Source organism: Cicer arietinum, chromosome 6, assembly GCF_000331145.2.
Source record: "Cicer arietinum cultivar CDC Frontier isolate Library 1 chromosome 6, Cicar.CDCFrontier_v2.0, whole genome shotgun sequence".
NCBI classification, from domain to species: domain Eukaryota; kingdom Viridiplantae; phylum Streptophyta; class Magnoliopsida; order Fabales; family Fabaceae; genus Cicer; species Cicer arietinum.
In genome coordinates, this window is record NC_021165.2 from 13,023,798 (window position 1) to 13,038,817 (window position 15,020).

General features: G+C 31.2%; 3 protein-coding genes across 8 annotated transcripts in view; all 3 read right to left on the reverse strand.

Annotated features, from left to right (window-relative positions):
* The window catches only part of LOC101506443 (uncharacterized), a 4,588-nt gene extending 1,751 nt beyond the window's left edge, over nucleotides 1-2,837 (reverse strand). The window contains exons 1-4 of one of the 6 annotated variants that reach the window (XM_073370203.1): nucleotides 2,574-2,812; nucleotides 2,173-2,245; nucleotides 1,952-2,007; nucleotides 1-156 (exon numbers count right to left, since the gene is read on the reverse strand). In XM_073370203.1, coding sequence (XP_073226304.1) covers nucleotides 1-136 — 136 coding nt within the window. In that variant the 5' untranslated portion in view covers nucleotides 137-156; nucleotides 1,952-2,007; nucleotides 2,173-2,245; nucleotides 2,574-2,812. The other 5 variants (XM_073370202.1, XM_073370204.1, XM_073370201.1 and 2 more) reach the window with 5 other exon arrangements.
* Nucleotides 2,838-5,935: 3,098 nt separating this feature from the next.
* On the reverse strand, nucleotides 5,936-8,784 carry LOC101513715 (tetrahydroberberine oxidase-like). The gene has a single exon (XM_004504869.4). The coding sequence runs from the start codon at nucleotides 7,932-7,934 to the stop codon at nucleotides 6,246-6,248; it is 1,689 nt and encodes a 562-aa protein (XP_004504926.1). The 5' UTR covers nucleotides 7,935-8,784; the 3' UTR covers nucleotides 5,936-6,245.
* A 139-nt stretch (nucleotides 8,785-8,923) lies between these two features.
* On the reverse strand, nucleotides 8,924-13,282 carry LOC101506768 (mitogen-activated protein kinase kinase kinase 1-like). The gene is made up of 8 exons (XM_004504680.4): nucleotides 12,622-13,282; nucleotides 11,499-11,586; nucleotides 11,339-11,401; nucleotides 10,907-11,064; nucleotides 10,689-10,761; nucleotides 10,548-10,607; nucleotides 10,307-10,417; nucleotides 8,924-10,110 (listed from the first exon to the last, which is right to left on the reverse strand). Exons 1-8 carry the CDS (start codon nucleotides 13,191-13,193, stop codon nucleotides 9,907-9,909), a joined length of 1,329 nt encoding a protein of 442 aa, XP_004504737.1. The 5' UTR covers nucleotides 13,194-13,282; the 3' UTR covers nucleotides 8,924-9,906.
* Nucleotides 13,283-15,020: the final 1,738 nt, after the last annotated feature.

Sequence of the window (15,020 nt, forward strand, 5' to 3'; positions counted from 1 at the left end):
TCTTATCCAAGGCTTTAGAGCATTTCTTTTGGCACATATCCTCACAACTGTCCCTTTTGCATCGAGCCAGTGGGTACGGAGTCAGTCTATACTGACGAGAAGCAATTCTGTATCGTCCCCTGCTTCCTTTTGCCATTTTCAAAATACCAATAGAACCTGGAATTTAAACCACAAAACTGTTAAAAAGAATTCTCTGATTTCAGGGATCAAATTATCATGTTATGGAAAAGATGTGCATTCTTATCAGAACCTGGAATACCAATTTCACTTCAGAAGTTTGAGCATTCTTATATTTCTACGAATCTACTGACAGTCCAATTTAATCAGTACCTAAGAACTATATAAGAAAAGTGTATTCACCCATTTCTTACAAGGTAGAGCCGCTGGGTACATGGATCATTTCTAAAGAAAAGAGATTTAAATCCAAATCCATCTTAATAGTTTGGCTTATAGTTTTCTTTGATCTTGCCGACCATCTTCTCCACATATGTTCATGTTCAAGCCACCTAAGGCAACACCTCAATTATTTCCACAATAGGTGTATCTCCAGCTATTTCTCTAATCTTACATTCCTAATTTTGTCCAGTATTGTGTGTAACCATCATCTGCTGTAACGTACTCGACTTTGACAGCACACAGACACTAAATATTTTTCAAATCTTAAGAAATATCAGACCTCAACACGGAATTTCTTCAATTAAGATATGAAAAGCAACCTAAATAGAGTCGCCGAAAGTCTCATCAAAGAATCTAAAAAAAGGCGATTTCTTGCTTTAGTTTCAAAATGTCTTCTTATCATTTAAATTTGTTAGGAAGTGCAGGAAGGTGCCCTGTTCTCACCATATTCTTTGAACGTTACATCAAACACTTACAAAATAGTGGCCAACATGTGCAGTTTACCCAGTCATTTTATAAAATGATGAAAGAAAAGATTGAGATAGAAACAAAGGTACTTGTTCATATGATTGTCTATCAATATATACTTATTTAAAATGCATCCCTCCGTTTATTCATATTTAGTGACTATCTATTCTAAAAAAATGCCGATCATAAATGCACAGATGCATTGGTCATATCAAATTCAACATTCTACTTCTTCATATCCACAAGAACTAAACAAATGAACAAAGGCTCCCCATTACAGAAAGAGAACAACATATTTTGTCCTTTAGGACTAATGCTTCCTTTCATAACACTACACAGAAACCTTTGCTTGCCAAAACTAAAGCTATTAAATGGGTGGCCAGCCCAGAAATTAATGACTGTAGATGAATGTTTGGCGTTAATGGATGAACATAACTTGTTTGGTCTAGTAAGAGACATAGCCTCAAAGTCTCAAACAAATAATAAGACTAAAGATTTTCCAAGTATCTTCCCGCTATTATGCCTAAAAGGTGATGGACATTAGAGATTTTGTGATCCTCTAATGAACGACCTTGATAAGAGTAAAGATTTTCCGAGTACCTAACACGAACAACCTCAATTCTTGGCAGTGATCAAGTCAAAAGATTTAAGACGTGGAATAATGCATCAACATGAAGCTATAAATTAATAGTATGATGGCCAGATAGTCAGATCTACTAAACAGGGCTTTATCATATTACAAATTTCATTCAACCAAATTTCTTACGATAATAATTAAGAAAACTTTATAAAATGGGAACATTTGTGTTCCTTGTAACTGAATTTCAAGAAACATTACTATTAGTGTATATACTTATTTGTATTGTTTGTATAACTCATACCAGACACAATGAAAACATGCCTATACTAATTAGTAAACATACAGAAGATGAAGCATGTGAGACAATGAACTAAGTATTCAATGCAATGCAAAGGCTAAATAGCTACATCCTGCCAACAAAAGAGCCTCACTTTTCTTGATTATCACAAACAAAGCATGGTATACTTATGCATCAAACCATTACAAGGATAAGGAAAAAAAACTCACCAGCTTACAATTAGAATTATGAATCCAACAATTTAGTGTGAAAGATCAGAGTGCATCTGGCAATAAATAAACACAACAGCAAGAAGGAAAATATATATTAGTGTAAGATTCATATAAGTTGGTCAAAAGGAAACAACGTGGCTAGATGCAAAAGGAGCAACTGCAAGCAAAGACAACTAACAAAGTAAGATTCACAGATTAAACCTTAATATAATATTAACCAGAATATGAAGATAAGATAACAATCACATGTCCTTAAGCTTCACCCAACCATCTTAGATCCAATCAAACAACCTAATATTATATACATTAAAAAATATTTCCAAATTAAAAAATCATATAAATCAATCAGAAAAAAATGTGGACAAAACTAAGATGCCCATCTGTTTGGAAACCGATAAAACAAAGGGAAATGGTAGAAAGTTTGTAAATTTAAGTTCGAGCGACAAAATATCCCAACATGGTATCTATTTCCAATATATTAGGGTAAAAAAGGGGTTGGCAAAAATTAACAATGTTAGAGAGTTAGACATACAAAAAATCGAAAATTGAAAAACAAAAAACCGGTAAAGAATGGAATTAAGGGGGTAAATAGAAGAGGGTTGAGATATAATGGTCGTACCAGACGAGAAGAAGAAAAATGAAAATTGAAGAAAATGAAGCGAATTTAAAAAAGAGAGAGAAAGAGAGAAAGAGGAGAATAAGGTTGTCTGTGTAGAAAGGGATCGAAAGTAAAGGCGATGGAATCGAGAGGGAAATGAAAAAATGGGAGGGGAAGGGTAAAAGTTTGGGTGTGTGTGTGTTGTTAGCGTTTCGCTTTCTCTCTCATCGTAATCTGTTTATGTTTAGAGAGAGAAGAAACCATACAATTGTGCAGTTCGAGTCGTTTCTACGCTACACCCTTCCATTTGCTTTCTTACCCCACCATGTCCACACAATATACTGTTTATTTCCACGCGCTACTTTAACGTGTTTATAACACGCTCTTATGTAACTGGTGCGGCGTAAACTTCAATTAACGATGACGTGGCACGGAGTGCGCCTTCACGTGATCCGTTTCCCGAAACCTACGTATTTCATTATCACAAGGATCAAGCATATTCTCTCGTACGTTTTATAAAATTCCTTTATCTCTATTTGGAAAATGTTTCTCCAATACTCAAATATATAATAGATAAAAAATAAAAGTGTCTGAATACAAAGTTTTTAATTTCAAATTAATATAATTGTCACGAAAATTATTTAATTTATATATATAATTAATGTAAAGAATTTCGGTGAGGGTAAAAAATTAATATTGTCCATATATAAATTAAACTTTATTATTAATTATTAACGAAATTATATTAAAATAAAATTACGAATTTCTAATAAAAAGTCATTTATTTATTTTACTTTTATGAAATACATAAATAAATAATGCAATAATTAGTATGGTATAATATACTATACGTATTCGTCTGGATGAAGTTTCAACGGAATTTTGTAAATAAAAGTGTAACATTGACGAGACGTTTTTTTTTATAAAGAAACTGGCCAGACGTTTTTTCTATAAAGAAACTGGCCTGATATTTACGCATGTTAGGTTTTCATAAATATATACTAATACTAATAACTGAAGATAATAATAATAATAATAATAATAATAATAATAATAATAATAATAATAATAATAATAATAATAATAATAATAAAACAAAAATATGAGCGTTCCATATTGAAAGCTGTATACCAAATTTGTGAACAATCCTGGTGGCTCTGTTAGTACTAATCAAGTTATAAGAAGAAAAAAGGTTAGAGTTGAATAGAATGGCGTCTGAATTGAGCAACTTTAATGGGAAGTTTTGGAATTGTACTATATTGATTTTGGTGAATTTTGGTATTCTACTCTAGCAATCCTGTAGATGTATAAGCTAAAATAGAAAAAGAATACCTCACGGAACTTCCGCGGTGTTGTCATCGTGGCGTTAACATAGACTAATGAGACGAATCTATATTTCCCTTCTACTCATCAAAGCCTTTTTGTTCTAAGTGTCCCATTCAAATGTCAGGATTTTATATCAGAATTATGTGAATAATTTGCATGTATTCATTGTAAAATATTAGGACCAATAATAGAAACATCTTCTAATCCAATCTTGATGACACGCTCTAATTAATTGGTCTGTATGATCTCATTTTTCAACCTCTTAACTTCTTCTCCGTTGTTAACCTTTCAATACTTTTTATTTTTTTTATTTTTGTTTGAATATTGAGGAAAAAAATGAAGGAAAAAAAAAAGAATAAATAAACACGTGAAATGCTAGAAGTGTTTCAATTCTTCTTCTCAATTGATAAAGTGTTGCAATTTTACCAGTATCAAAAAAAAATGTAGCAATTTTGCATTTAGAAATGATCAAATTCCACTTTCTCCTCTTAAGAAATCAAATATTCCAAAAGATCAAACAAATCAAAAATCCTTCTTCCATTTCACTATTGAATTTTATAGCTGCTAATGTTTTGTTTTAATTGATTATTTCTTCCTTTTTTTCAAACTTGAAATGAAAAAATTAAATAAATAAAAGCTTAACAACCGGTATCAATTTAAGAGTTTAAAAAATGAGAAGATGTGAACCAATTAAATGAGAATATGTCCATAATAAAAGTATGCCAGAGGATGTGTCCTTAGCATTCCTCAAATATATATATTCAACTATTTGACAATTCAAATGTTTTTATCAATAATTTTTTTAGGGTTGTTGTTCCATTCTAAAGTAAAAAAAAAAAAAATCTGATGGTTTATTGAACACTTATAAAAAAATATTATATTTGTGTCTCTCTAATTACAATAGTGGGAATCAAACGTCTGATACTTGTCTTTTTATTTGTAGATCAAATCATTGTTGTTAAAAAAAATTCATCAAGTAAAGAGAAATTTGATAAAAATTTCATAGACACTTCAAGAATTTGACATTCAAGATACACGTAACATCTACAAAATAATCGCTAGTATCCAAATATGACGTGTATTGTTGGTTCTTAGATTGATGAAGTGTTAAAGGAGAATAACTTATCCAACAGATATTATTACTAACAATAATTTATATTTCAAAATTGTTTATGACTTCGAGATATTAAGAGATTTATGATTATTTAAAGATAAAAATGCTAGTAAAACACATTAATCTATTGAAGAGTCTTTTACATATTTAATTTTTAAATTCAAGACAAAAAACATGCAGACAAGACATTATACTATATAATTTTCTTTTAAAAGACAAAAAAATTTACGTGATTTGATGATTTTTTTAACATTTTTTTTTCTGAATTAGATTTATGTCCTTGGTTATTTATTTTTTTCTTTTTTAATAATTTTTTAGCTCAAAAGAATCTCCAAAAATGTTGGAGTTACAAATATAAATTCATACATTTATTATTAGAAAATCAGTTCTCAAGTATAAAGTATTTAAATATTTTACCTTTTGAGTTATCTTTTTTTTTTAGAAAAACTTAAGTTTTAACTTTAAATTTTCCGATACCTACATATCTCAACATGGGTTCAGAGAATAAGGGAATATTGTTGATTGGCTTAAAAAAAATGTTTTTTAGTTGTTTTTCAAAAAAATGTAAAATTGGATTTTGAGTAAAATGCAAGGGTATGGGGAAAAAAATTTGGTTTGCTGACTTGTAGAGACTAAATTTGGGAGTCTCAAGTAAACTTTTTTATAGTTTTTTCTTTCTCAGTTGTTCTTAAAGAGCTGAAATCGTGTGCAGATTTGACCAATTTAAATGTCTAAAATACACCAATTATTTTTGGAGTTTTTTTTTTTATAACATTGGAGAGAGAATAGACCACCAATTTTTTCTCTTAGAATAGAGCTGCAAATCAGCCCAATTACTCTTGGAAGGCCCACAAGACTAAAAAACTCACGTCTCAAAAAGCCTACTTAAATGTAGCAAATCAATGTAACAAATTCAAGATATATTATTCACAGAAAAACCCAAAAATAGATACTATCAGAAATCAATTTCCAAGCACTGCATGCAATAGTTCAATGTTATGCATTTTCCATAATTTGTTACAACAAAATCGTTTTATCAGGTGGGAGTCATTTTCCATATTAGGAAATATGTACAGACAAAACTGAATCGATATAATACCTATCTATGCAAACAAAGTATTAATTTACTCTCTAATATAAGTAGGGCAGAGTACTATAACTATTAGTAAATCATGGTTATATACTGATTTTTAAATATATTCTGAGGACTTCTGTTAAGAATATATTGCCTTATTGGTAGAATTCAAATAAACTTATTTCATTATGACATGTCCTGCTCCAGGAAATTCTAGTTCCATCCCTTCTACGCAAGACAAGGTATGCTTAGTTATGTTATCAAAACTCAATAGAGAAGGTATGCTTTGTTCATTTCTGAAGAAGTTTAAAGGATCTACATTGGTCTTAACCATTGCCAATTTGTTGAAATTATTCTTGAAATACTTTAGACCCCAAATGCTAGCTTGCTTATAGCTTGTATAGCCTTTGTTATTCACTCCAATATCAAAGTCTCTATAATTCACATAAGCAGCTCTTGGAGACTTCGAAACAAAAGGTTCCATATAACTATAAACTTTTCTAACCCATTTTACATGCCTTTTTTCTACCTCGTCACCTTCCTCTTGCCAAAAAACCAAGTATTGAATTTTGTAAATGTTTCCAGCTCTATGTGGGAATGGAATTTCAGACTCAGAAATCTCATCCATTCTGCCTCCATAAGGAGTTAGTATCAACACTGCGGCTTTTGCCTCGTCTTCATAAAACAATGGCCATAAATCTTCTAACCCGAAATCAGGAATTGGATCTCTAACATAATCAGATTTTGCCTTGAAAAACAACACATTATCATGAGTTCTATTCAACAGAACTTCAAGAGGTTGATCACTTGTAAATCCAGCAAGATAGAGTATTGATTCAATCCAACTCATCTCAAAACAATCTTCTCTAACCAAACCCAACTCGTGAAACTTTTCTTCCATCAAAGGAATAAGACTATCTACATCTCCAAGAAACAAGGATTCAAATGTGACTTTTATTGTGAGCTTCTTTGTTTGAGTACTTGAATTCATCCTCTCCAAGATGATCCTAATGTTTAGGTCCTCATCAAGCTTATTTGCCACTAACTGCCACTTGTGAATAAGCTTTGTTGCATTTTGTTCCAGTGTTCTATGAACTCTGAACAATGTTACAGTTGATGGAACATGAACTAGTTTTATCTTCCATGCTATGATAACTCCAAAGCTTGATCCTCCACCTCCTCTAATAGCCCAAAACAGATCCCCACCCATTGATTCTCTGTCAAGAATCTTACCATTCACATCAATTATGTGAGCATCAATTATATTATCAGCTGCAAGACCGTATTTACGCATCAAGAATCCATAGCCACCGCCACTGATGAGTCCACTAACACCGACGGTCGGGCAGACACCGGTCGGGAAGCTGTGAGTTCTACTATGCTGGTTAATTTTGTACAAAAGTTCGCCAGCAGTTGCTCCTCCTTGAACCCATGCAGTGTTATTTTCTACGTCGACTTTGATTTCTCGAAGGTTTATGAGATCAATGACAACAAATGGAACTTCTGAAACATAGGACAGACCCTCATAGTCATGGCCACCACTTCTAATTCGAATATGCATGTCATGGCGTTGAGAACAGATTGCAGTGGCTTGAATTTCTGGAACTGCAAGAGGTGTCACAATGACAAGGGGTTTTGCAGTAGTGTTGGATGTGAATCTAAGGTTTTGAATGGAATACTGTAGTATAGATGAGTATGAGGAGTGTGTTTGGGTGTACACAACCTTAGAGATTGAAGTGGAGTTATGATTAAAATAACTTTCAAGACATTGGACAAAGTTTTCATGATTACCAGCTGCATCATAAGATGTAGATGAAAATAACAAAGCAATTGCAACAACAGTAAAATATGAGCTTATTTGAAGCATATTTGTCAATTATGGTGTTGTGTGTATGAGAGGTTGCAAGTTGAAAAATAACAAGTATTTTATTTAAGATCCAAAAGTTGGTCAGTAACATGATTGAGATTTGTAAAATGTAATGGTTTTTTTTAACTCATTGCACTTAAAAAGTTTAAGCTATATTAGATCTTGATCTTTGAACCAAGACAAATCTTGAAATCATTGAGCCGGCGGCACTAAATATTTAATAACTGCACATGATAAGAAAATAAACAGAAACAATAAGCTAGATCTGCTTATATTTATTGCTTATATTTATAAAGAACTAGGTTCTATGATTGATGGACTTGGGTTAAGGGGAAACGTCATTGGTTATCCAAGTGAATTGGTTATCCAACGAAATTATATTGCCTGCAGTGAAATCACGCAGTTAGTGATTGTGCGACCGTCGGAATCGAATAATTTAAATTTCAAACAAATTTTGATCTTTTTTTTTTTTAAATTACTGAACTTGAGACTTAGACCATATGATTTCAGTCGGACGGTTACGTAGTCACTTACTGCTTCAATGCATGCAGAGGGAACCTGAATTCTTATTCAACCTGGAACTTCTAAGAAAATGAAAACTTATGTGATAATGATGTCGTGTTGTACCATCTTCTAAACTATAGAAATTGTACTCTGGATTCTTATTCAACCTGAAACTTCTAAGAAAATGAAAACTTATGTGACAATGATGCCGTGTGGTACCATCTTCTAAACTATAGAAATTGTACTCTTAATTTGGTGTTTCATGCAGAAAAGTGGTCATTTAAAAAATCATGTGATTGGTGGAAGAGATAGTTGTCTTATTGCAAAAGGTCAAATTCACCAGCTCACAATTGGAGTGATGTGTCCAATAATTTAGTTAGAGAGACAGAGACCACAATACATCTAGCAATAAATAATAGAATAACAAGTGGAAAAAGTAGTATAAGATTCGTATAAGTCAGTCAAAAGGAGTAACAGCAAGCAAAGACAACTAACAAAGTCAGATTCATAGATTAATATACTATTAACCATAACATGAAACTAAGATAACAAGCACATGTCACTAAGCTTCACCAATCCATTTTATCTAAGCTTACAAAAGAAAAACATACCACACTCACTTTTTTTAGCAATAAAGACAGGGTACAGCTTCATCATTTGAGTAAACAATTTTTGCATTCTAAAGATACAAGAATTAATTCACAAAATAAAAACTAGATAAAATTATTGTAGTTTCCTAGAAAAAAAAAATGCAACAATTATATACAGTTTAATTGCACCCAAAAAATCATACAAAACTTCATGCTCTAATAGCATAGATAACATAACAACATTTGTACAGTAGTAGCAGCCCCTTTCATGACCAAGTATCAGCAACCACCTTGCAATACTAGTCAATGTAGGATTTCCATACAACAATAACAAGTGAGCATATAGGAAGATACTGCAATAATCATTGCTTTAGAATTGGAATTCTAACTTGAAAAACAAAGATAGAAGCAATGTGACCGAAAGATTTGACAACTCCACACCAAATGACCAACTGCGCATGCCCATTGCAAATTCACGATCTCCTTTTGGCTGCACACTTCCTTCCCTATACAGGAAAGAGCACTTGGTTTGGAATTGAAGAGTTCAACTCCTCCTTAATTCTTCGATTTCCCCCGTCAAGTCATAAAAAGATCCATAATGCAAGATATGGAGCCATTGCTTTTTCTCGTTGGCATTAAGGTGAAAATCTAGCTTTGTGGAACTCTTGCTATTGCTAATGCAGTTTTGCATTTCGATGAACTTATCTTCAGCTTGCGATCCACATGATGTGCCAGTGCAGGAGGTGATAGAGATAAACAAACCAGTGAGAGTTGAGGATATTACACCAGTCTAAAGCCAAGATGTATATGGATTAACTTGACAAATAGAGGATAATTTTGACCTTGTCGGTGCCAATATAGGCGGTGATCGAGAGCATTTAAGGCGTAACGAGATTATTAATACTTGGGGAAGCTGAACTTAATCGTCTCCTTAGAAATGGATGATCCAATAGCTGAGCTGCAGTTGGACGCTCATTTGGGTTAACTTGTAAGCATTTGAGAATGAAATCTTGGGCATCTTCAGATAGAGATTCAGGAATGGGTGGGGGTTCGCCCCTGCCAATCCGAAATATTGCTTGCATCTGTAGTCACATAAAAACATATATGCATATTATCCAATTTGAAAGGCAAGTACAGTTTGTATAGCTTAATGATTCTAGACACAGCAGCCAAAAAAATTTAAATTGCTAATATTTGTAAGGTGATTCGAAGGAATGAAAAAGCAAAAAGGGCCATGAAAATAACAAACTTTAGAAGATTATAATAAGTGTTACATACTCCTTCTAAATCAAAGTAAGGTGGCTGCCTTGTCAACATCTCTAAAACAGTACACCCTAAGCTCCATATATCGGCTGCAAGCCCATAACCTTGGCTCCTCAAGTTAACAACCTAATGTCGAAAAATTCAAAGTTATACCAGTCAAAATTTAAAAGCTCGCATGCATAAAAAATCAAGTGAGAGGAGAAAATGAATTAGATAGTCATATTATTTCAAAAAGATTATACAAGGACAGGCAAACCTCAGGAGCCATCCAGTATGGGGAGCCTTTGCTTGATTTAACGTCATTCATTTTTGTTGCCTGAGAAGGTAAAATAACTAAAATTATGAATTATGTGATTAAGACGCCAAAAAAGAAAAATTCAGTTTTATTGAAAATTACCTTTGCCAACCCAAAATCTGCAAGCTTGACCGACCCACTTACATCAACCAGTATATTAGCACACTTGATATCCCTTTAAATGAATTATTTGGATTAAAAAATTAGAGCGCAGCAAATCAAACCGGCTAACATCTCTATGGAATTCTGAGAAATAAATTTGCTATTGTTATAGACCCAATCATTAAATTGTATCATGATAACAAATTCACTCATGTTACCTGTGCACCACACCACGTTCATGAAGATACTTCAAGCCATTTAAAATATGTCTTGTGTATGCAGAAACTTGAGAATCATTTAGGCGGTAGTGTTGATAAAGACTGGACAATGACCCTTTTGACACAAGCTCAAGGAATATATACAGAGTGCTTTCATTCTAAGAAATCCAAAACATAAATAAATATATAAATAACAAAGAGAAGGAGGTAAATACACTAGAAATGCAATTGCTTCTAAGTGAACAGAACTTGACAAAAAATAATTTGAGTGAGTAAATAATTAATTTCCAAGATTCTCAACGAAAGAAGTGATTTTTCAGCTAAGGAAATGTTTTTAAACTTGCAAAATGCTTATTTCAAATGCCTCAGTCAGAAAAATGCATTCATACTCTAGCAGAATTAAAGAGGCTTGCACACTAGATAAGAACATACCTTTTCTGAGCCGTAATATCGAACTATGTTATCGTGTTGAAACTGACTCAATAGAGATATTTCCTGAAAAGAAATTCAAAAGCATTAAAATAAAAAACACTTCCATATAACATGGAATGAACAAATCATAATATTCAATTGGAAGATTAAGTCCTCCCACCTGCTGAAGTTGGAAAATGCTCTGTTTTCCTTGGCTGCTACCATCATCCAGCAAAGACACCTCTTTCACCGCAAAAAAAAATGCATCGCTGCAAGAAAAGAACATTCATATTTCGTCTTTCAAAACAAGGAAAACTATATAGATTAAAAAAATGGATGACTTAATGGTCATTAAAACAAGATTGATATAAACCAATTGGATGTTATGCTTTACCAGCTATGGATACATAAAGAAGATTTCCACTACCATTGCTGTCAAAAAACAAATCGGAAAATCAAAGCCGACCTACGGCCAATACTTAGAATGGAAGATACCATTAAATCAACTTTCCAATAGTTTTAACTCCAGTGATATATTCTAAACGATCCCCTCTTACGCCAACTATAAAAGGTCACTTTAGCAGATTATTTCCTGCTCTCAGCAGCAAAATTGAATAAGCAACTAACAAAACACCCAAGAGCGCTTAGATGAGATGATTTGAGTCTATTTCAGCTTAACCAGAGATCTTGGGTTTGAATCCAGTCTCGGGAATGCATCAATGTTAAAACTCTTGATAGTTTTGCTGCTCATTGTGGTCCTAGTCGGCTTGAGGGATTAGTCTTTCCAATTATGTGCCTAGGATACCCAATTTACAACAAAGAAACCACTAGTAGACAGACCAATCTATATCAAGTTTCAAAACTTCAAAGTAATAGCTAAGATGAACTAAAGATATGTTTCAGTGATTAATTATTGTATAACTGATACAATATTCTTGCAAGTCGCAACTAATCTGTGAAGGAGAAACTCTCCACATCCATTCTTATAGAGCACCTATCAAAACTAACAACCGACTCCACGCTGTAATTAGACACAAACGATTTTCACAGGTCCTACAGATTTAAATTAAACAGCTCTAAAACCATCCTTATAAACGTTCACCAAAAAGGAAGAGTTTTCTTCAACACTTGAGTTTTGCATATAAGGTAAATTAGAATGACTTCACTGACGTGTGCATTATTTATTATCTAACTAGTAAGTATTCCATGAAAATTTAATACTACAATACAATGAGAAGAAAGTTAAATGACATATAACTGAACAAAAAAGTAAATAAAATAAAAATAAATAATAGAAGACTCACTCAGTGTAGCATTCATAAACAGTTCCAAAAGAACCCTTTCCCAAAAGGGCACCTTTTTGCCACGAAGAAAAAGTGGGCTTCAACCAGCCATAAGGAAACAAAGTCCTCTCAGCAGCAGCAGCAGTAGCACCAGCACCAGCACCAGCACCATCACTATCATAATCATGAGAAGTACTGAAAGAACCCGAATCAGTAAAAAGCACACTCCTTTCACCGTTTCTAAGTCGATCAACAACATCGTGTTCACCCGAAGAAGAAGGATAATCAACAACAAGAGACACAGGGTCAGGATCAGGAAGTGAAAGTGAAAGAAGAGAGCGAGCCTTTCGGGCTTCCCAATCTTGGGCTGGGATAGCAAAGTCTTCAGGGCCAGAAAGGCCCAAACTTTGAAAAATACGGTCGAATTCACCGTCGATTCCCATGACACGGAGACTAGATTCTTGGTGGGGGGGAGAAGGAGTTGGAGAAGGGATGGTGGGGATGATAGGGAGTCGGTAATTGATGTTCTTTTTGGCGTTCAAGCGCTCTAAACGAGGCGGCTTCTTCGTCTTTGTCTTTCGCATCCATTCCATAGATTTCTTCTTCTGTGGCTGCTGCCAGGAAAGTGGACACAGATCAACTTAGCTTATCTCTCTCAACTTTCTCTTCTCTCTGTTATTGCCATTTGGATCATTGCCATATTATTGCTTTTTTTTTTATATATTCATTTTTAATGCACTTTTTTTACTTAATATTATTTACATTATTTATTTATATTGCAATATTTTTAATTATATATATTATGTTTTTAACTTGAGATTAATTAAAAATTAACTTTATTAATATAAAAACTCCAAATCAAAATTATAAAAATATAGACTTATAAATTGAATTTTACGATCATTTTTTGTGTATGAGACATGTATGATAATTTTGTAAAAATTAAAAATTGTATTTTTTATTTTACAGAGATTAAAATTAAAATATTAAAATTTTTGTATGAGTTAAAAATATATTTAACCCTTATATATATAACGTAAAAAACGATATTTATATTTATATTTATATTTATATTTATATTTATATTTATATTTATATTTATATTTATATTTATATTTATATTTATATTTATATTTATATTTATATTTATATTTATATTTATATTTATATTTATATTTATATTTATATTTATATTTATATTTATATTTATATTTATATTTATATTTATATTTATATTTATATTTATATTTATATTTATATTTATATTTATATTTATATTTATATTTATATTTATATTTATATTTATATTTATATTTATATTTATATTTATATTTATATTTATATTTATATTTATATTTATATTTATATTTATATTTATATTTATATTTATATTTATATTTATATTTATATTTATATTTATATTTATATTTATATTTATATTTATATTTATATTTATATTTATATTTATATTTATATTTATATTTATATTTATATTTATATTTATATTTATATTTATATTTATATTTATATTTATATTTATATTTATATTTATATTTATATTTATATTTATATTTATATTTATATATTTTTATTTTTATTTTTATTTTAAGTAGTTGTCAAATGATCAAATTGTTAAACGATGATGGGAGGAACCAAATATTTGATGTATTTTTGAATGTTTAATGTTTACTAATTATGATTAGGATTTTGACCTCACAAACAATTCAAAATAACATTTTGTGCCACACACATACTTATTTAAACGATCAATCAGAAAATAAACTTATGCAGAAACAATTTAATCAATTAACAGAAGAAAAATCATAAGAAACTTATGCAAACACAATTTAAATGATCAACCTAATTAAATAATTGATTAACATAACTTTCTAATCAATTAAGAGTTGAAAGACTACATTTTTAGATACTTTAAACTACCTTATGATGATGTCTAAACTATCAAACATTTAACAAATAATATATAGACTTAATTGCAATTTTGGTCCCTCTATTTTAGTTGAATCGCGAAAGTAGTCCCCCCATTTTATTTCTTCTCAGTTTTGATCCTCAAACATAATTTTGATCTAAAACTTGATAAAGTTTCATTTCTTTGCGTTTATTTATGTCACACCATGTTTTAAGATATCGTTTTGCAACAATTGTACCTGAAATATATTATCATAAATGGTGTGGTGTGACTTTAAAAAATGTCATTTCATCAAGTTTTGAATCAAAATTTTGTTTGGGAAAACTAAAATAAAATAAAATAGAGAGACTACTTTCGTGATTTAACTAAAATAAATGGACTAACACTCCAATTAAACTTAATATAATAATACACGTAAAGCAAAACACTCAAAATTGAAATGTTACGATAGATATAAAAATATAAAAGTCAAATTACATCATAAGAATTTGAC

Bases quoted from the DNA above. Each gene is read 5' to 3' on its own strand.
- LOC101513715 (XM_004504869.4), bottom strand. From the start codon at position 7,934: ATGCTTCAAATAAGCTCATATTTTACTGTTGTTGCAATTGCTTTGTTA.
- LOC101506768 (XM_004504680.4), bottom strand. From the start codon at position 13,193: ATGGAATGGATGCGAAAGACAAAGACGAAGAAGCCGCCTCGTTTAGAG. The intron at 11,065-11,338 runs GTATGTTCTTAT...TGGATTTCTTAG, and splicing joins GATATTACGGCTCAGAAAAG to AATGAAAGCACTCTGTATAT. The intron at 10,762-10,906 runs GTAACATGAGTG...ATTCATTTAAAG, and splicing joins GAACGTGGTGTGGTGCACAG to GGATATCAAGTGTGCTAATA.